Source organism: Urocitellus parryii, chromosome 5 (genome assembly GCF_045843805.1).
Source record: "Urocitellus parryii isolate mUroPar1 chromosome 5, mUroPar1.hap1, whole genome shotgun sequence".
Lineage (NCBI taxonomy): Eukaryota > Metazoa > Chordata > Mammalia > Rodentia > Sciuridae > Urocitellus > Urocitellus parryii.
The window spans coordinates 100235045-100257987 of NC_135535.1; the positions used below are offsets into that span (position 1 = coordinate 100235045).

Sequence of the window (22943 nt, forward strand, 5' to 3'; positions counted from 1 at the left end):
AAATTTATTTTGGCTCAAGATTTCAGAGGGTTAGCCCACAGTCAGCTGTGGGCCTGAGATGAAGCAGAACAATCATGGTTGAAGGGCTTGTTAGAGGAAAGCAGCTCAGGACAAGATAGTAATTAAGCAGAGAGAGCTCTGCTCAAGGACAAAATATGAATTCCAAAGTCACATCCATAGTGACCCATCTTCACCAGTCACACCTTGCCTTCCTATAATTACCACCCAGTTAATCCATTTTAGTAAGTTAATGCACTAATCAGGTTACACCTCTCATAATCTAATCATTTTACCTTTGAATGTTCTTGCATCATCCCACACAATACCTTTTGGGGACACCTTGTATTTAAATCTAACAGAAGGAAATTGGTTTAGCAGTATTCTGCAATAGCTCTGGACATACAGTTTTAGATCTATTACTATATTGTTAGCATAAAGTTTTGAATTCTTAAGAAGCTAGTTAGTGGTATCGCTTGTGAGCGACTTACTGAGACTGGATGACCAGCTTCAAGCAGAGCGTTGATGACATATGCAGTGAGGGAGATTTCATTATCTTCTCCCTGAATAAAACATGATCATGTCAGTTTCATGAAATTCAGAGGAAAAGAAGCCTTTCTTTTGAAATGCAATGTATTGTTAGCCTTTATAATTATAATGTACCAATTAAAATAATAATAAAATTAGAAGAAGGATTAGAAGATCAGAGCAAGCAGATAGTGAAGGGCAGAGGGGAGGGAAAGGAAGGTACAGGAAAATGAGATTGATCCAATTATATTATATGCAGGTACAAATATGGAATAATGAAACCCACTATTACATATAATTGTAATGTACAAATGGAAAAATAAATGTAACGTATTGTGGAAACTTCATATTTGTACATGTTTTCCTAATTTGGGGGGGCAAAGATTTTCATATCCTCAAAAGACACTTCTCATAAATTAGGAAATAATGCATGAAAATATAAAACATTTATAGAAATAGTAACATAACTTAGAAAAATAAATTATGTTCCTACAAATGTATTTAAAATCAAAGGAGGCATAGGATGCTCTGCAAACATCTCCCAACTCTCTCCTTCATCCTCACCCCAGAAAGAACCTAGAAAGTGTCATGGAAAATGCAGACTAACATATTACAATGATTAAAAGAGTGTAGCATAAAATAGAGAGGCATGTTGATCAACAGAACAAGCAGAGCAGAAAGAAATCATAGCAAGTACAGAAAGCAGAAACCAAATAAGAGTTTGAGACTGAACTTCATCATCAATATAAATGGCCTCAAAAATCAGAAAGCCCAGACAACAGTAATTATCAGGAGGTGCTACAAATGGTAAACTATTTAGAGTAGACAAATAAATGATTTTTAGATTATACAATAATACTAGTAGTAAATAAAATCTAAGTTACTCCAAAGATTAAATGAAAATTACAAGGGAGAAAATATAAATGGCAAGTAATCATGTGAAAAAAATTGTTTAACTTGTAAACAGAAATAGGATAAAGCAGGTTTTTTGTGTTCCTACATTTTTGAAGACTGTTTTCATACATATATTGCTCAATTTTAGTGATAGTACTATGATTCAGATAGACACTCTCTACATAGAGAAAATATAAATTGACATAACTTTACTAAAAATCAGTCTGGTGTCATTTTAGAACTTCAAAAAAATTTACTTGTAGATATCTGTCCTTAAGTTAATACAATTGGAGAACATATAAGAATTTTTATGTAACTTTAGTTTGTATTTAATATTCAACTTATTTATTGTTTTCACTTAATACAAGAAGATCAAATAATTTAAAAATTGATGATTTATCCATATGATGGAGTATACAAAAAGATATTTATTTTATGATTTTAAGTTATTCTAATGGAATGGCAAATCATTATGTACAAATTAGGTTTCAAAAAAGTAAGATTAAAAAAATCAGTACATAATAATCCAAATTATGTATATATAGCATTGGAGAAATGACTGAAGGAAACAATTGCCAAAACAGTGGCTGCTTCTGAGTTGTTGACATAGGGATAATATTTTGGTAAATGTTTTATATTAAATCTGTGATGTACTATAAACACATGATAATTATGAAGAAAATACAAGTTTAGGAAAAGCTCAGAAATAAAAGACAAATTCATTTGTTAACACTACCTTGGGGATATTAACAAGTGAGAATTCAACAAATTAAATTCTAATAATTAAAAAAAGTTGAGAAAAAAACCTTTATTCATGTGTGATCCAGAAAATTGAACCCAGGCCCTCATGTAAACTAGGCAAGCTCTCTACCACTAAGCTACATCTCCAGTCATAAGTTGCCCTCCTGGCCTCAAATAGGTGATCCTCCTGCCTTAGCTGCCCAAGAATAATTTCTTAAATGATTAACTATTAAATTATTGGTGATTATCTGGGTTCTCTTACATTTTTTATTTCCATTAATACTCTTCTTAGTCATCTTGCCACAGTGCCCCACAACTACTCTTAGTTTCTTTTAGTTTTAAATCTGGCTGATGGAAACAAAATAATGTATTTGTGAAGAGAAAAAGAAATTACTGGTTTTCCTGAGAGTTAATTTATGTGAGTAGAAATTCCAGTTTGATTACAGTAGAAATTTCCCAAAGTGGTACTTTGGGAGTCACTAAATGATCATGATGAAAGAATAGAAAACTGTAAGGTAGAATTCCATGCATACCTTCAAAGCATTGTTGAAGACTTTGCCATGATTTATGAAGCAGCCATCAGATTTTTGAATACTTAAGAGCCAAATAAGTGTTTGAGATTGAATTTTGTCATCAATGTAAATGTAGGGTTTGGCCTGTGCAAATGACTTGTATACAAATGCAGTGAGCCTGGAAAAAAATTACATATGGTGCATATTTATAATAAACATTGAGAGGAAGACAACATTCTTATTAGCATAGGTGATTGGACACAACTGGATTTTTGAGTTTCACATCCTGAAAATTTCTTCCCCAAATTTTAGTCTCATAATGTATCTGCTTCCTTTTCAAATGTCCTCTCATTTGGCTCATGTGCCTCCTTTTCTTTCTCCCCATTCATCATGTGTCCCAGATGAAGGGTTATCTCCACTATGATGTACTCTCAGATTCTTTTATCTTTACCTTGAGCCAAAGTAGACTTCCTGCATTTCTCTTCTCTTAATGTCTACGAATTTAATAAGAAGTTACAGAACGTTATACCTATGTAAACCTATTAGCGGTCCAATGACCTGAACAGATACTTCTCAGAAGAGCATATACGATCAATCAACAAATATATGAAAAAATGTTCATCATCACTAGAAGTTAGAGAAATGCAATTCAAAAACTATTCTAAGATACCATCTCACTCCAGTCAGAATGGCAGCTATTATGAAGACAAACAACAATAAGTTAGTTATCGAGGATGTGGGGGAAAAGGCACCCTCGCACATGCTGGTGGGACTGCAAATTGGTGCAACCAACATGGAACGCAGTATGAAAATTCGGAAATCTGGGAATGGAACCACTATTGACCCAGATAACCCTTTCCTCAGTTTATACCAAAAAGACTTAAAAACAGCATACTACAGGGACACAGCCACATCAATGTTTTAGTGGCACAATTCATAGCTAAACTATGGAACCAACCTAGATGCCCTTCAATAGATGAATGGATAGAAAAATTTGGCATATATACACAATAGATTATTACTCAGCAATAAAAGAGAATAAAATAATGGCATTTGCAGGTAAATGGATGGAGCTGGAGAAGATAATGCTAAGTGAAGTTAGCCAATCTCAAAAAAAACAAATGCTGAATGTTTTCTCTGATATAAGGATGCTGATTCATAGTAGGGAGTAGGGGTAGGGAGAGGGAGCATGGGAGGAATAGATGAACTCTAAATAGGGTGGGAGGGAAAGGGAGGGGGCATGGGGTTAGAAATGATGGTGAAATGTGATGGACATCATTATCCAAAGTACATGTATGAAGGCAAGAATTGGTGTGAATATACTTTGTATACAACCAGAAATATGAAAAAAGGTGTTCTGTATGTGTAATATGAATTGTAATTCATTCTGCTGTCATATATTACATTAAAAAAATAAATAAATATTTTTTTTAAAGAAAACCTATTAGCAGTCAAGCTCAGGCATGTGTGACTTGTTTTCACAGATGATTACCTGAAATGGCTCCTCCAGACATGATGAATAAGGTGTGTATTTAGATATGCATCCTTTTCCCTTTTAGACTTGTGTTCCTTACAGTTAAGTGTTAGGTCAGATTCATCAACATGTTAATGTGTACAAACACGTCATTATATAGTTCCTGGGGAACTTTTCCTGCCTCTGAGCTACCATGGCAGTTTGTGTATATTTTTATTACATCTTTTGCCATGTTGTGTTCCAATGTACTTTATTTTCTTTCCCAATGTACTGCAAACATTCTGAGGTCAGAGATCGTATAGTACTCAGGGGCAAAATATTAGAGCAGGTAAAAGGTCAGATTCTGGAAAAACATTAAAAATCTACCACATAATTAGCAGAGTACATTTAGAAGAATATATTTACTCTCTCTGTGATATGGGTTGCCCTGTGTCTTCCTTATTTTCATATGTTGAAGTCCTCACACTTAATACCTCAGAAAGTGACCATATTTGGAGACAGGGTCTTTAAAGAGGTAACAAAGTAAAAGTGTAATATTTGTTTAGACATTAATCCAACGTGCCTTGTGTCTTTATAGGAGGAAAAGGAAATTTGGATGCAGACAGACAGAAGACTAGGGAAACCTAGAAAAAAGGTAGCCACTTGGGAGCCAAGGAAAGAGAATCAACTCTGCCATCACACTGACCTTAGGACTCCCATCTTCCAGAATTGTAAGAGGATAAGCCACACAGTCTGTGGCACTTTGTTATGGTAGCCCTGTCAATAAATAAACTGTTTCTATTTCTTCATATGCAAAATAAGTATCATAATGTTACTTGCTCCATTGGGTTGTTACAGGGATTAATTATACTCGATTATAAAAGAAACAACAATAATTACTTTAATTACTATTTATCTCTTTGTATCTCAAAACCATATTAATATTCAGGACATATTAACAAGGAGTGAATATGTGTCTGTAATTAAAAGGTAATTATATGGGAATAAAATTTAAAACAAGTAGAATAATATTACAATAAAAACACAACCTATGCTTAATTTATTTTGTATTGGTTCTTATTGCACTATTTTTGGCAACTATTATTCTAATCAAATTAGTGGGGTTTTCTTCATTTGCCATTAAGAGAGTACATGTCTATACAACACGATTTCTGAGTAGTATCACAAGTCAGCACAAGCAATGTTGGCCCTATCTTTGAAGGTGAGTTGGAAGATGTTAATGTTTCAATTGGAATAATTTGCTATATAATAAGTGTGATTTCCCATCCCTTATTTTGTCCCACTGAGTGACTGTGTATTGTCTAATGATTTGCTTATTTGCTATGTGTTCTTTTGGTAAGTAAAAGATAGAAATTCCATAAATGTTTAACCCAAGAGCTCAAGAGTCATATTAAAATAATGTGGATACTTTGGAGGACAGGACCCATACTTTTTAGAAAATCTCCAAAATCCATTTAAAAGTAGACATATTTTGAAATATCTAGTTAACTGCTGATATAAATAATAAATTCAAACCATGTATTTTTTTGTTGATCTTCATGTCCAAAGGTACTATATGATCCATCTGAGTGTTTATAAGACATCTGCCTCTGATATCCTAAAATAAGAAAAGAGTTACTATTTTTCAGTTTAGAAGCAATTGTCCAGAAGGAAAATTTGATTAATTGAATAGTTATGTTTATTACATGTGGATAAATATATACATGTATAGGCATATATACGTATATATGTATGTATATACATATATATGTGTACATTTATGTACTTAATAAGCAAAACAGCTGGGATTCAGAGATTTAACTGGGATAAACAAAATAGGGCTTTTAAATGTTTCACCTGTGGTCAAATATCCAATAGCCTTGGATTTTATCTCTTCTGAGAGTTGTTCAGTTTGATTCAAATAGTCCAAGATGTAAATATTAGGAGCAAATAAGGCCATATTCTGTTCTCCACACCCAAAAGGCATCTGGAGAAAATTCTGTAAGTTTTGCATGATAGAACCCAGAATGTCTCCTGAAAAGACAATCAAGTCAATATGATGTGCTTCATAAAAATTGGTAAAATAAATAAAATTAGTTTATGCTCAATATTTCTGTGTAATGGATATTCATGATAACTATTTTTAAAATATTATTGGAGCTTTCTCTTTTTTTCTGTTTGTTGAGGCCATACCATAAAATTAGCAAGATAATTTAAGGCACTATTTACAGAAGTAAAGGGGGAAATTGTTATCCCAAGCAGCACAGTCAAGAGAAAAAGAACTAAAAAAGATTGTGGGAATCACAAGTCTTAAGAGGTCCCAAGATGAAGTAGAAAATATCAGGCCCTTCATCAATCAAAAGAGACAAAATGTGGCCCCCCAATTGAGCATCTATGAAACATGCAGGTAGCAGATACTCTTCTGAGCATTTTACTCATACTAATTCATTCAATCCCTAGAACAATAACATAAATAGATACTACAGCTCCTATCTATGAAGAAATAGAGGCAGAGAAGGCTAAAAGTATTTCCACCATCATTCATAAAAGATGCAACAGAGTCAGGAATAAGCCAAATCAATATGGATTCTGAGTTCCTGGACTCAGTCCCTTCCCTAACATACTTCCTGTCAATTCCTAGCACTTCCATAGCCTGACTATGTATCTGGAGGTATCCATGCATCTTATTTTAATTTTTATAACAAGCTTATGAAGTAAGTGATATTATTAAGTTCATTTAAGGGACAATGAGAAATGAGGCACAGAGAGGTTTAGAAACTTGTCCAAAATGATACAGCAAGTGGTAAATCTGGGATTCAAATCTAGGTAGCCTTCTGTGAGAGTCAATTTTCTTATCTGCTGTGCTCTGTTACGGCAAAGCACACAGTCTACAGATTGAAATCACATCAAGCATCTGTTCTGATGAAAATCATATGAAACTAGAAATCAACAACAGAAGGAAAATTACAAAAGGCATAAATCTGTGGAAATTAAATACACACTTATGAGCAACTAATGAGTCAAAGAAGAAATCAAAAGAAAACAAAAAATCTTGAGAAAAAGAGAAATGGAAACAAACCACAAGAAACTTATGGATATAGCAAAGTAGCTGAAGAGGAAAGTTTATAACAATAAATGCCTACATTAAGAAAAATAAAAGATGTCAAATAAACATACTAACTTTACACCTGAAGGGACTACAAAGAGAACTAAGTCCAACAGAAGGAAGAAAATAAATTATCAGAACCGAAATAAAGACTTAAAAAACAATTATAGAAAAAAAACTTGCAGCAGGTTGTTTGAAAAGATAAACAAAAAATGACAAATCCTTACCTAGACTGAGTAAAAAGAGAGAAGGCTCAAATAAATAAGATCAGAGAGATTTTAAAGCAAAAAAAAAAAGACACTAGAATGGATGTCACAGAGATATATAGAATCATAAAAAAACTATTTTGAATAATTATATGCCAATGAACTAGATGACCTAGAAGAAATTAACAACTTGCCAAGATTGAATCATGAAGAAATAGAAAATATGAACAATAATTGTAATAAGATTGAGAAATAAAAAAGTCTCCAAACAAATAAAAGCTCAGGACCAAATGGCTAAACAGTGAATTCAATTAAATATTTAAAGAATAATTAAACTAATTTTTCTTAAATTATTTCAAGACATTAAAGAGGATGGTACATTCCCAGACTTGTTTTAGTGGCCAGCATTTACTCAAGAAGAGAAAACTATAGGTCAGTAACTTTGCTGAACATAAACCCCCAAATCTTCAACAAAATACTAGCAAAGTAAATTCAACACCATTTTAATAAATTAAAATATTTACAAATAAGTTCATGGAATGCTTTGGGGTGATTGCCATGAATATAATTATGCTTGCAATCTATTATTAGGGCATAGTTTCAAGGATGAGAGTGATTTGCCTAAAGTGTAAGCTCAGCTAAACCCCCATATTTTGGGTTTTGATGTTGAAGGTTGGAGGATGTTCTTGATTTGACTTCTTTTGCTCATGAGCACTTTTCTAGACCACCCTTTTTCTTTGACAACAAGAGGATTAACCATAATGCCACATGGAGTGCAGAGCCCTTCCACTGAATCCCTCAGATCTCCATTTTAAAACTACTTGGGCATATTCCAAAAGTATTTATTAGTTGTTATTGATTAGTCTCAAGATCTTGCATTTATTTGAAGATGACTATGTTTATAGAGCCTGCAGAGTGAAATGAAAGGCTTTGTCTGCCTGTGATCATTGGCCTGCAAGAATCACTACCTTTGTGTGGAATGTTATTTGCTTTGGCCTCAGTATTATAATTCCAATCAAAAGGAGTGAAATACCAATGTTTACTAGCCCTACATGCTATGTTATGAAAATCACTAGTTTCTGAGAGCACATCAGAACTATTCTTTACTGTGGTGGTCTTTAATTGAGACACCACATGGAAAGATCAATAGTGAGACTAAATTGTATGTACCAGAGTTACAATGACCTTTATAAAAAGGAAAGAGGCTGGGGTTTGGTGGCACCAATCTGTAATCTCAGCTATTCAGGAGGCTGAGGCAGGAGGATTGCCAACCCTGGACAATATTGCTAGACTCTATCTCAGTTAAAAAAGGGAAAGGTAAGAGCCAGAAAAATGAAGATGTTTTAGAGTTTCTGACAATTGATTTCTGAGTGTAGCTGAATATCTAGTCAGATATATCAATATCAATCATAAAATCAGAAGGATAGATATGGAACCCAAATAGATGACAAGCTGCAAATAGAACCAGGGCAAAAATAGGAATGCTTTTTCTTCCTCTTCTAAACCTATGTATAATTTCCTCATTTCATAGTATTTCAGACTTACCAAGAACAGACCAATAAACTCTCAGTGAATCTTTCACAAGATTTTCTGGTGAAGTGAATGTTATTGTTTGGGATACTGTGGATCCTAGGAAACACAAAAGTTCATCAATTAACTCAGAACTCTCATTTGTTTTAAAAACCAGGAGTTTTATATTATACTTTATATGTTATTAATAAATTACTTAATATCTTCTTATTGCTTATTCCTAACTATAAAGCAATCAGAAAAAAATTAAGAGAACATCTAGCTTGGATCCAGGCTTTTTGAATTCAGGGTCAGTATAATTTCTACACAGGTGCTACAGTGCTCTACTACCTGAGTATACTCCTTGAGGCGATAAGATATTAGAAAATAAAATGAGACTTTTGGCTTCTCTGATTAGAAGAATTTTGCATTTTTAACATTCAAACAAATAAGGAACAAAAAATAGCAGCCACTGAAAAATAAGTTAGATAATAGAAAAGTATTTGTTGTACTCTGTTATTTATACCGCAAGCTAGTTGTTGAATTTGGTGAAATGGAAAGATATGTAGACAATAGATATGAGTCAGACCTCTGGGTAAGTAATGAATCTCTGGTGATGTAGTAGTTAGAAAAAAGACTTACCATAATTTGGCTCCAAGATAGGTTGACAAGAGAAGGTCCTAGAAGCTATGTATTTGAAGTAGTTAGAGATCATTCTACTTTGGTGGTGGTCTTTGGACAGAACATTTGTAATCATGAGTATTTTGATGAAAGAATCAGGGTTAGATGGAAAGAAATTCAGGAGTAGAATTAAGAATTAAATAAAATTAGGATGCTCTGGTTTTTGATTTAGGGTGTAGGAAATAAGGAAGACCTAGAGGTTTTACAATTACCTTGACACATAGGATGTTAAATTTTTATTTTTGAAAGTGACTTAATATTTCCCAGTAGCCACATATTAGAGGTAAAAAATAATAATCCCCAAAGACAAATGGAGGTGTCATTCAACATTGCCATGTCAGAAAGCCTGTGTAAAGATATCTACTTACCATTTGTGCAAATAAGTGAGCCTTGTGTCACCTCCTTTTTAATACCTTCAGGCTAATTGTTGAAAGAAGAGAGGGTAGTTATACTTAATTTCATGTTTCAAGTAATTTCAGAACATTTGTAAATTAACAATAATATATGAATAAACCATTCTGAAAAATTTGTAACAGGTAATGAATATATGAATTTTAAGTCCAAGATAATGCTGAAATGAAAATTTTATTTTGCATGCTATAAAAGAAGAAGCTGTTAAAAAAAAATGAAGGCAAGAACTTTCTCAAAAATCCTTCAATCTCCAAAATTCTGTTGCTCAATTTCAAGAATAATAAACATTGTTTGCAAATGTTCTCTTTATGGAGTGGAATAAATGGCTATCTCTGGCCTTTTGTCCCAAATATTTGATTAAAATATTGTGCTGTATTGTTACATAAGTGAATAAAACCTGTTTCTATAAATTTTGAAACATCTACCTAATGTCTATTTATGAAGAAAAAAATTTGAAATACAAGTAGGCTTCTCCTCAAAGCCCGTTAAGTTTTTTTTTTAATTACCACACATTAATTGCACATAGTTATGAGGTTCGGTGTGACATTTCCATGCATAAATGTGATATACACTGTGAGCAAATATAACCTCCCTTTTTCTATCCTCATCTTTATTCCTTGTGTTTCCCAATCTCAGGTAATCACTACTTTCAAATCAACATTTTTAACTTTTTCATATAGGAAAGAGTATATGGTACTTGTCTTTCTATATCTGGCTTATTTCACATAACATGTTCTCCTCCAATTACACCCATTTTTCTTCAAATAAAATGATTCCATTTTTCTTTATGACTGAATAATTCTCCATTATGGATATAAACCACATTTTCTTTATCCATTCCCCTTTTGACGAGCACCTAGGTTGATTCCACATCTTAGCTATTACAAACAGTGCTGCAATAAACATGAAGGACCACAGTTTTCCATTAAGATCATACCTCTACCAGCAGTGGTTTGATTAATGTATCCTTCCAACCAACATCCTGACCCATGGATGTCCTGTTGTCATAGCTACTCCTCTGCAGGGTTTTAGTTGTAATGGTGATATTGATTGTACCTGAAATGGCAAGAAATGTGAATGGCAGAGTCATTTAAATGAAGATTCAAGGAAGCATGATCATTTTGGGATCTAAGTTGAGACAAATTGTAAAAGTAATTGAAATTGTACAGAACTGTAAATTGAGAATTGCATAGAAAACAGGAAATTTTAAAGTCAGAAATTGATTCAACTCCCTACTCCTATCCCCAGGTATATTGGATTTAGGTGATAAAAGAGTATTGTAGGGGCTGGGGTTATGGCTCAGTGGTACAGTGCTTGCCTAACACGTGTGAGGTGCTGGGTTTGATACCACATAAAAATAAATAAAATAAAGATATTGTGTTCAACTACAACTAAGAATATATATATATATATATATATATATAGAGAGAGAGAGAGAGAGAGAGAGAGAGAAAGAGAGAGAGAGAGAGAGAGAGAGAGAGAGAGAGCAAGTGCTGTAGTAGGAATAGGAGGAGAATGGATGGTGGTACTATGAAATGGGTAAATTTGTTATAGTAGAGAAACAGTATAACAAACTCTTAGGAGCATTATAAAAGAATATAAAATCATATCTTATATAAAAGTATGTCTTACATAAAGTCTTACCGAGCTTATGTGGGGTAACCAGCCAAGTAAAGGACTTTTGTTCATTGCTGTTGATATAATCATTTTCATCCTTGGTTGAGAGAAATCTGGCTTGGTAAAAACTAGATGCTTTTAGTACAGTGTTTATCTGTGAAGGACAGATTTGTAAAAAAAAATACAAAAAAAGATTTAGTCTTTTCCATATGTAAACATAATATAGTCATGCATGCCTGAGAAGTTAAATTTCTCCCATTTCATGTTCTGCTGTGGGAAGAATGATTTCCAAACCATGGGAAAACCTTCAAAATCTCATTACATAATTATTATAACTTGGCCTTTGGCACTTTCTGACTAATTATTTTGAAAAAGCAATCAATGCACTAGTGACTAAACAAGACATTTCTTTAGAGATCTGTGGCAAAATGAGTTGATGTTTTGATCACATAAATTAACATAAGCTCTTATGAATCTTGGTTTCATAACATAGCATATACAGAATATCTAGAACAGTATATTCCAATTCAGTCTCACAAAAAAGCAAATGCAAACTATCTTGAATATAAAAAATGCTCTTATTTTTTTTCTAAAGATGACTATTACTCAATACTGCATCCTGATAAACTAAATAGCTTTATGATTTATTTTCCAATTTTATCTTTATTTTTTCCCAAGGATTGAACCAAGGGGTTTGCAAGTGTCAGACAAGTACTCTACTACTAAACAATACATACAACCCCCTTTATTCTTTTCAGTAAATAGTATCAGTTAAAGTAAAAATATGTTGATTATTTATATTACTTGGCATTTTGAATACATCATGCTGTACCTATTGTTTGGTGACTTTGACCCAATAAATGGATATCAATAAAGGAGTGACAAAATGGTCTCAAATTCCATCCAAATGACATAATTTTATTATGTCTGTTGTATATATGTAACACATTTTCTTTATCCATTCACTTGTTGATGGACACCTAGGTTGGTTCCATAGTTTATTGTGAATTGTGCTGCCGTAAACATGGGCATTCATGTATCACTGTAGTATGATGACTTTAATTCTTCAGGACAAATTCCAAGGAGTGGTGTAGCTGGGTCATAAGGTGCTTCCATGCCTAGTCTTTTGAGGAACCTCTATACTGATTTTCATAGTTGTTGTACTAATTTACATTCCCACCAACAGTGTAAAAGTGTTCCTTTTTTTCCATGTCCTCTCCAGCATTTGTTATTACTTGTATTTTTGATGACTGCCATTCTGACTGGGGTGAGGAAGATAAATCCAATGCCTATCGGCAGTGTTTTGTGCAAGACTATTAATATTATTTCATTCAATGCTCATAAAATGCAGTGAAATAGCTATTATTAACATAATTTTACACATTCCAAATCTGAGACTAAAAAAGGTTGTACTTGGTTCAAAGCTACAGAACTAGAATCTATTAAAACTAAGACATGAATCCAGGTTTAAATGTCTGAGCTTTTTTCTAATATGAAATTGCTATTTGGTTTTGAAGCCACCTTCCAGATGTCAAAAGTCCACAAAACTACTACAATCTCATATATTCTGTATATCCTCAGGTAATCCAAAGGTGAAAGGCAAGCAATTGAAATTCCAATTTAATAATATCTAGCTTACTAATTTTGTAAATCCTTCTGTTTCAGAGGGACTTGTGTGTAAAAATTCTTGAATATGTTGAAGAAATAGAGGTGCCACATATCTCCTCATTTAATCTTCCCATCCATCCTCCTCTCACACACAGATGACTTACTTCATAAACCTTGTCTTAAATTATTTTATTTTCAGACAGTCATCCAGGTATGGTAATTTGTATTTCTAAACTCCACACTAAAATGTTGGTAAAGCTATTTAATATGCTCAAAAGTAGGGAGGACATACCTGGAAAGGCATATTATTACTAAGGTATATATATATATTAGTAAGAAGTCTTGAGTTAGTACCTGAACACTTTTGTTCAGATAGTTGAACACATTGGCTTTTAGAGTGAATGCTTCTCCTTGAACCACTGAATAGGGTAAAGTGAGGGAAACAAAGAAGGGCTGAAAAGCTGTCAGGGAGATGGTTGGAGAGATGCCAAATCCAGCTTTGTCATTCATGCAGAATCCACTGGCCTTCCACTGTGTAATGGTGTCGGGAACCGTCAGACCAAGGTTGGCTATTCCTGTGGAGCTAAAAGAGGAGATTCAGGTACCACTGAAGAGAGGAGCTGTCACCATATAATCACCTCATCCCATCCACTCAAATGTTTATGGACTTTCCTTTGACAGTTCAATGCTACTAAACTACAGTAAGCAAATCTTCTTTTTATTCTATTCTTACTCTGTTTGCTTCATGTTACACATTATCTATAAAGAACCTCAAAATCAGGTATTTGTGTTCTGAGCATTAGATGCTCCTATTATAGTACTAAGTTATCTTTGCTTCTTCTCTGTTTTTTAAGATTTGTGATCTCATCCTTTTAACTCTCCATATTTTTGAAGGTATATTTTTGCTTACAATTCCTACCAAATTAAAAAACTACTAAAATACTTGACATAGACACAAATCTCTCACTTTCTTATAAAATACTAAGATGGTTTTATCTGAGTATATTTTTATCTTTGTTATTAGTGGACTCCATGAATGGTCTCAGACACTCAAGCATTTAGAAATGTTGGGTGAGCAGGATACATGTAATTAAGGACTCATTTAATTTACACAGAATATATAATTTAAGGACTAGTTTAGTCTACTTTCAATGATAAGCATAGAAATATGAGTCACATAAGTGGTTTTCAAGTTTAAAATGTGTACACTAGCCTTGTACTTTAATTTTTTGGGTGCTGTTTAGAAATTCATTTTTCTCAACCTCCCTTCGTCCCTTTCTTCCTCCTTTTCATTATTTCTTCTTTGTTGCCCGTTTTGATTCCTTAGCATTTTAGTTCCTCTTCTTTCTCCTGTTTCCCTTATGTCCATGTGTACTTGATGAGTGTCATGTTCACCATGTTACACAACAAAAACCAAAATTCCAGACTATTTTATATAAAACTTTCCTTCCAATAGAGTCAAGTTCTTATAAAAGTAAATGACAAAAAGTAACAGAGTAAGAAAAATAAGTAAATAAATGAAAGAAATGAGAAAGTAAAAGGAAGAAAAGAGAATTTAGTGGAAACCTATCACAGGTTTGGCAGAATTTTGACACACTCTCTTAATTTTTACTCTTTAGGGCACGCTCATTTTGTGAAGGACAATGGATACTTTCTCTCGCTCAGACCAAAAAAAATTAAATGAAAAAAAATAATAATAATTTAAAAACTCACTCAGTTGTAATAAGACTCCAAACCCATGTTTCAGGAAATGATTTCCTCAGTGTTTCAGTATAAGATCCACCAAGAGCACGATCAGAATATGATTCTGATAGTAGTTCTTCAGCACCAGGTAAAGGAGAAGATGTTAAATGTTCTTACCATAAAGAAATTATAAATATTTAAGGCAAAAGGTATGTTAATTAACCTGATTTGATCATTTCACAATGTATGCTTGTACTGAAACATCCAATTGTTCCCCTTAAATACACAAAATTATTATTTGTAAATTTACAAGTCTTAATAGAATAAAATACAACATATTTGGAGGAAGGCAGCAAATTATTAGTTATTTCATATCCCAAACTTCATATCTTAATACATGGGATTATATTTTGTGGGCAGTATTTAATAATAATAGCAGTCATCACTTAACAGAAGTACTGGTATGTCTCAGGGTTGAAAGCACTTTTCCTATATGACAAGGCACACTCATACATTGCTGGTGGGACTGTAAATTTGTGCAACCAGTCTGGAAAGCAGTATTGAGATTCCTTAGAAAACTTGGAATGGAACTGCCATTTGACCCAACTATCCCACTCCTAAGTCTATACCCAAGGGACTTAAAAACAGCACACCATAGGGACACAGACACTTCAGTTTATAGCTACAAAATTCACAATGGCTAAACTGTGGAACCAACATAGATACCCTTCAATAGATGAATGGATAAAGAAACTATGGTATAAATACACGATGGAATATCACCCAGCATTAAAAGAAATAAAATTATGGCATTTGCAGGTAAATGGATGGAGCTGTAGAATATCATGCCAAACGAAGTAAGCCAATCCCCCCAAAACAAAGGCCAAATGTTCTCTCTGATAAGTGGGTGCTGATCCATAATGGGGGTGGGGGTGGGGAGAATGGAGGAATTTTGATTGGGCCAAGGGGAGAGAGGGAAGGGAAGTGGGCATGGGGGTAGGAAAGATGGTGGAGTGAGATGAACATGATTACCCCTAGGTACAGGTATGACTGCACATGTGGTACAAATCTACATTGTGTACAACCAGAGAAATGAAGAGTTGTGCTCTATTTGCTGTCATTTATAACTGATTAGAACTAATTAAAAAACTCATCCAATTCTCACAAAAATCTTTGACAAAGCTTTAAAATTCCATTTCTAGGTATATCTTATATTTGGTAAATAACCTGTGAAAATTTTACAAATGCTTATTAAAAAGTCAAATAATTCACCCCTGAAAACATCAATCATTGATATTTTGTTATATTGTATTTAAACATATGCTACACAACTAGTATGGAAATACTTTATCCTACTAAATAATTAAAAGACAAAAAACAAAACCAAAGTTCCTTTGACTTTTACCACCAATGCTCACTTCATCTTTTTAAATACCTTAAAAAATATAATATTCATTTAAATATCTTTTCCTTATTATTCAATGGTCCATTTAGCTTTAAAGATAGCTTTCTTTTTGTTGTTCACTTTCATAGTCTTTCAAAGTATACGTATTGTTCAGAAGCTTATAATTTTTATTCTTAGTCATGAGAACATATTCTATGGGAGGTTTCATGTGTACATTTTACATTTTAAATTCCTTTCATCTAGACAGTCTCCTGATTCTTTATTTTAGATACCTAGATAATCTTGAATGCTGACTATGATCTGTGTCTATTTCTATTTGCAAATTTTAGCCCATATTTCTACTTCTTGGAAAGTAAACATAAAAATAATATATTATTAGTACATATGATATATAAATATCTAAACATCATCCCTGTATTTTTCATGAGGAACTCTTCCCTCCACTAATACTCTAGTTATTTTATGTATATACTGGATATGTATATATACTTGACATTTATCTATTTTTCACTAAGGCAAATGATAGTACAATTTGGATGTTACTATGTTTCTTACTTTTCCCCACATAAAAATTGGTCTTAAAACATATCTCTGCTGTTTCTTTTTTCCTTTTTGCAGAGAGAGTATTGGGGATTGAACTCAGGGGCACTAGACCACTGAGCCACATCCCCAGCCCTGTTTTGTATTTTATTAGAGACAGGGTGTCACTGAGTTGCTTAGCGCCTTGCTAAATTGTGAGGCTGGCTTTGAACTCTGGATCCTTCTGCCTCTGCCTCAGGAGCCCCTGGGATTATAGGCGTGGCCACTGCTCCCAGCCTTCATCCTGTTTCTTAATGCTATAAAATATTCCATAGCATGTAGTCACCACATGATTTTAATCCATCCTTTTAGTAAAAGCCCCTTGGGTTGTCTCCATTCTAAGGCAGCACACACAACAATGGGCTAGATATCCCATAACATTCTTGCTTCTTGTGAATTTGAATAAAATCCTTTGGTATATATGCTGAGAATTGTATGGCTGTGTTAGAAGGTAGACGCATATTGGTTTAAGGATTTTCACCCACATATGGCTGTGTTGACTTATGGTTCCCTCCTATAGTGTGTGGGGTGTTCCTATTTTGTTCATTTGTTCAGTTATTGCTATCTGACTTTTCTTTCTCTTCTTTTTGCTATTAGCATGTATGTGAACTGATTTCTTGATGTTCTTTTAATTATTTTTCCTAATTACTAGCAAAATTTTGTATAAGATTTTTATGTATTTTTCTCGTTTTCCTTTTTTATCATGTCTTCATATTTTTTTAAAATTTGCAGATATTTCTTTATATAGAACTTGAAAATTTTCAGGTTTCTGATCAAAGGTTGTCTCTTAATAGAGAGTTTTGCTGACTACCTTACTTAAAACAGCATCCTCATGGTCTGCTCTCTTCCCTTATATTTTCTTTACAGTACGTTTTCGAAAGAGTCCAACATAATGATAATATAATATGACTTAGGACCAGAATGCCTGGACCACACTCCCATCTCTGTCACTTATTCTCTGTGGCATTGGGTAAACTACTTCTCCTCCCTCTGCTTCATTTTCTCTCTACTAAATTGGAGATAACAGTTTCTAATCTATAGCCTGTGATGAGCAAATTGGTTGATATATGTAAAATGCTTAAAATATTACTTGGTACATAGCAACCATTCAATAAATATTAGCCATCAGGGCACTTATGTTCATCGGAAATTATGCCTTTTATATATTATCATGATCCAAAATTCAGTCTAAACTCTTTGAATATAAAGATCTGCCTACCTTATTCTCACTATATTTCTAGCATTTGCTATGAATTAATTATTGAATTAATTATAAAACAAGACAGAACAAAACAACATCCTCTCCTCTTGCCCTAGATCAATTTAGATGAATTACAAGACTGTAAGCTGCCATCTCTCCTTTACATTATATCACAACTCACCTGAATAATTTTCATCAGCACAGCCTGGATGTTTGAGATCCTCACATAGCACTGGTTTCCGGTAATGAGAGTTGGTGAAGACTTTTAATCCTATTGCCTTTCAAGATAAAAATCAGTTTTATATCATATGATAGTACAGGCTATCATTTTGATCAGTTTTTTCAAACTGATGATGTTTTTATTTCTTTCTCTTATTTATTTCTCCATCTCTACTGGTCACATATTTAGAGATAGCTATTTTCTAAGGTCTATGTTTTCCATTTCCCTAGGTTCTTAGATTTAATGACCTTTGTCTTGTTTTCCTAATTAACAGATAATGAGGAAAACCTTTAAATAAGAGAGGACAGAAAACAGAGTAAAAAACCAGCCAGACCCCAGCTCATCTCCTACTTCACTATATTGTCACTGTTTTGAATTTGACATATTTCTTAGACTAGGGAAAATATCTCACTTGTAAGCACTTCAAAAATATGTATAACTTAACATAATAGAATTTGAATTTGGGGCACAGACATAGGAGCAACATATTTGAGTATTTATATTAGAGACAGCATAAAATGCATACAACACTGTGTCAATAAAACATAATTCTCTAAGATATTAGTTTTCTTTTAGCAATATTATGACATTATCAATTATTTATAATATTATATCATGTGATATTATAATTTATAACAAATGTATAATGATAGGTTCTTTTATAAATATATTTTTGAAATATTAGTTCTCAGATATTAATACTAATTATAGATTAGACTGATGATTCTTGGATTAAAAATTCACACAATAGACATTTATTATTTTTATTCTACTTATTTATATATTGTCACATGCAGTCAACATTTTAATGCTAGGTATCTTACCTTAACAAGATCATAAGCATCTCTTCCAAAGTCAGCCAATGCAGGCTCATAATAAATTCCTTTATGTAGGATTTGTTCATTTTTCAGACATGGCACTACTGGGCCATCTTCTAAGTTCAAACTTTTGAAATAATAGCCATATAGTTCCCTGTAATTTAACTGATTATATACCTGAGTGATAGAAGAGAATCAATTATATATTTTTTTAAAAAAGCAATTTTTAAAATTCTTTTTATTATGAGTAACATATAGTTACCGGGGAAGAAAAGCTATAAAGACTGAAACAATATTTAGTCACTTAAATAATGGTTGGCTTAATCATTTTGAAATAAAATCAACAAAGACAGGTGAAACACAATTGGATTTTAATAACTTCCAGATAAAGGGAAGTCTCAATATTCTTTGATGGCTCATTCAAAGACATTGTCAGATAATGCCCTTGGTTAATTTGTTAAATCTCCCTGAGCCTAAAATTATTCATTTGTCAAAATGGGGATATTATATTAATGCTATATGAGAATAAAATTATATAACATATATCAGACACTCAATATAGTATGTGTCAAACAGCAGACATTCAGCAGATAATATATATATATATGTATATATATATATATATAAAAGCTGGATTGAACAATATTTATTAAATGAAAAGATAAGGTATATTTAGAAATAGGAATCTCAAGATCATATGGAAGTAACTTCTCCTTAAGTAAACGTATATATTCAATACAATTATTTTAATAATTTGCAACAGTTCATTTTCTAAGCAGAGAATAAGAATTTGATCTTAAAATTCATATAAAAGAACCAATAAATCATAGCAGTGAACATAATTTTTAAGACTAGAAAATTAGCACTATCAGATAGCGAAAGTTATAATAAAGGTATAATAGTAATAGTACAAGAATGTCCACACATACATACAGAAGTATATATACATATATATTATATATTTTTAAAAAGATAAAAATAATATTTAAAAATTTTTAATTCATTTTTAAAAGTGGTAAAGCTAACTTTTAGCATGAAACAATATGTATAATTAGTAAATAAAGTCCATTTGATCTGATTTCTAAACTGAAATATTTTTTCCTTGGATTCCAGAAAATTTCTTTGTGCGGTAGTTTATTTAAGGTTTCTCATTTATATCTAAAGGTAAAAACATAACCCTATATAGTTGGTAGTAAATAAGATAGTTTCACTCACGCTTTGTGCTGAGAGCTGACCGTAATTCCTCAGTAGCAATACACTTTGATCTATAGCCCAAAGAGCACAAAGAGAATTTGAAGCAGCTGAGATTTGAAGACTGATAGTAGATCCTGGTGAACTTTTTTCTTTAGAAAATTTTATGTTGACCTGAAAATAAAAAGAAAACAAAACCAAACAAAAAAAGGGGGTGGTTAAGGTATTGCAAACCACTTGGGAAGAATCACCTTTCAGACTATTTTTAATTTTCAAACATACAAGTTGAAACATGGAAGTTCTCTGATTTACTCTTCTAATGACACCAGTAACTTAGAAGGATAGGAACGACATCCAAAGTGAATGCCTAATCCTGATACTTTTTGATTGTCTAACATATTAACTACCATTCTAGCTTTTATTTCATTTTAAACTCAGAGTAAATGGGTTATAAGCCCAATGCACTTCAAATTCATTTTAGTTTTCCAATAAGTTGAACAAATCTGAAAAAGAGTCTTTTGCTTCTTTTTCCTCACCTCATTTTTGAAGCATTTCTCAATTTGGAATCGGGTGGTGTCAGCAATTATTTCTCCTTCAGGATGCAAACTATAGACCAGCATAACTGCAGAAGGAGCTAGCTGGGCACTAACATCTATAGGAATGGAAAATACGCCCTTCATAGCTGGGGAAAGAAAAGCTCAAACTGAAGAAGTGCCTTGGTAAAACAGTCGACTGTCATCTTGCAGAAACCTTCCTAGACATCCACCCACTGCCACTAAATAAGACTCCCCCAATCTAACACATTTAATTTATGGAATCTTTTTAGAAGAAGTTCATAAGTTGGTCTGGAAGGACTATTTGGACATTTCTGATTACCTCAAACTCTAAAATTTTATTTTGTTTCATTGTTTATTCCTTCTTATTTGAGTGTTCAAATACTTAACTGTATTTCCTGGAAGAGAAAGAGAAGGAACAATTGCTCTTTCCCATATGTGATGCTTTAAAAATAGTTAGCTTTATAAAAAATACTTATTAATTGATCATTTTTCTTTGATATCTTGTCTATTTTTATGTATTACATGGTCTCCAAGGGTGATTTGGGGTTAGAAGGCCTAAAATGTGAAAGCTGTGACTTAAAATATATATATATATAAAATATGCCCCAACTAAAATGTTCTATTTGCATAAAATCCCATGCTCAAATTAGAGGTCTCACAAGCATCTTTCTTCTCAATTTTCTGTTGCCCATGAAGAACAATTACACCTCTTGCAATAACCTAGGAGAAAAAATATTATGACAAAGTTTATAAAATAGAAACCAAACTTTACTTAATTATAAACTTAAACAATTTTTCTGTTTTCCTGGTCTGAACAACATAACTGAAAATGTTTACCAGTGAACTCAGGATACAAGTATATGAGCATACAATCCTATTAACAATCTTCAAGAGAATTTAAGATTCATGGTTAAATTTCCTATAAAACAATTTAGTGTTACATATTCCAAATCAGTTCCTATGACCAAATGAAAAACTCTTCATTCATATTTGTAATTCCTGAATTATACTTAAATTTATTGATTTTAATGGAACACAGTTCACAGAGGCATTATCAAGAGACTTTCATGTTATTGCTACATGGAAGGAAATGGAGATCATTGAATGAATTAAGCTGGGCGCAGAAAGACCAGTATTGTGTGATACCACTCATGTGGAATCTAAAAATGTTGATCTCATAGAAGTTGAGAGTAGAATGGTGGTGGCCAGAGGCTGGGTGAGTAAGAAGGAGGAAGGGATGACAAGAGGTTAATCAATGAATACAATGTTATAGTTAGGAGTAATAGTTCTGGTGTGCTTTTGGACAGCAGAGTGACTATAGATAACAATAATGTACTGTGAAAGTGTACATAGTAAGACTTGAATTACCAGTGAGAATAGGAAAATTCACTTCACCTGAGTGAGAAATGATGGGAAGAATCAACTAGAAAAAGGGGGTACAGGGGGTGCAGGAGCAGTGGCAGCAAAAGGGAAAGATGATGGTTATGAACAATAAATGGGAAAAGGTTTCGAGAGGCTCCTGAGATAGATAAGAATGTGGCTTGTCATTAAAAACAACAGGCTCATGAGTCAGCAGTAGAGAAGGCCAAAGTGCAGAATGCAGCTGGCTAGTGCAAGGCCCTACAAGAGGCAAAAGAGAAGGGCTGGCTGTTTTAATAGAGACAGGAAGTTATAGAATGTATTTCTATTAGAGGATTGAAATAACCCAAATCGCTCTGGAAAACAATCACTTTAAATTTTTAGACTTAGGGAGGGAGGGAGGAAGGAAGGAAGGAAGGAAGGGAGGGAGGGAAGGAGGGAGGGAGGGAGGAAGGAAGAAAGGGAGGGAAAGGCAAATTTCCTATTTTAAATGGAAATCAGGAGAGGTAATCATAAAAGATTTATCAGAGCAGGAAAGGGTTGATCTTGAGCTGTTTCAAGAGGGAAACTAATGAGAAATAAACCACTTTGCCCACAGATCTAAAAATGGGCTCCCTCTGGAGTGGGAGCTATTGGATACTGAGATGGGCAGGATGTGGCAGCAGGG

The 22943-nt window shown here is 33.0% G+C and overlaps 1 protein-coding gene across 1 annotated transcript in view; it reads right to left on the reverse strand.

Moving 5' to 3' along the window:
• LOC113176140 (ovostatin-like) overlaps positions 1-22943 on the reverse strand; it is a 74103-nt gene that overhangs the window by 10014 nt on the left and 41146 nt on the right. The window contains exons 13-26 of the mRNA XM_026380551.1: positions 21577-21637; positions 20897-21012; positions 19176-19346; positions 18313-18409; positions 14977-15118; positions 13618-13846; positions 11683-11809; positions 10976-11094; positions 9996-10047; positions 8983-9066; positions 5983-6159; positions 3124-3166; positions 2694-2850; positions 489-560 (exon numbers count right to left, since the gene is read on the reverse strand). Of these exons, the coding sequence (XP_026236336.1) occupies positions 489-560; positions 2694-2850; positions 3124-3166; positions 5983-6159; positions 8983-9066; positions 9996-10047; positions 10976-11094; positions 11683-11809; positions 13618-13846; positions 14977-15118; positions 18313-18409; positions 19176-19346; positions 20897-21012; positions 21577-21637 (1647 nt within the window). The remainder of the gene's footprint in view (positions 1-488; positions 561-2693; positions 2851-3123; positions 3167-5982; positions 6160-8982; positions 9067-9995; positions 10048-10975; positions 11095-11682; positions 11810-13617; positions 13847-14976; positions 15119-18312; positions 18410-19175; positions 19347-20896; positions 21013-21576; positions 21638-22943) is intronic.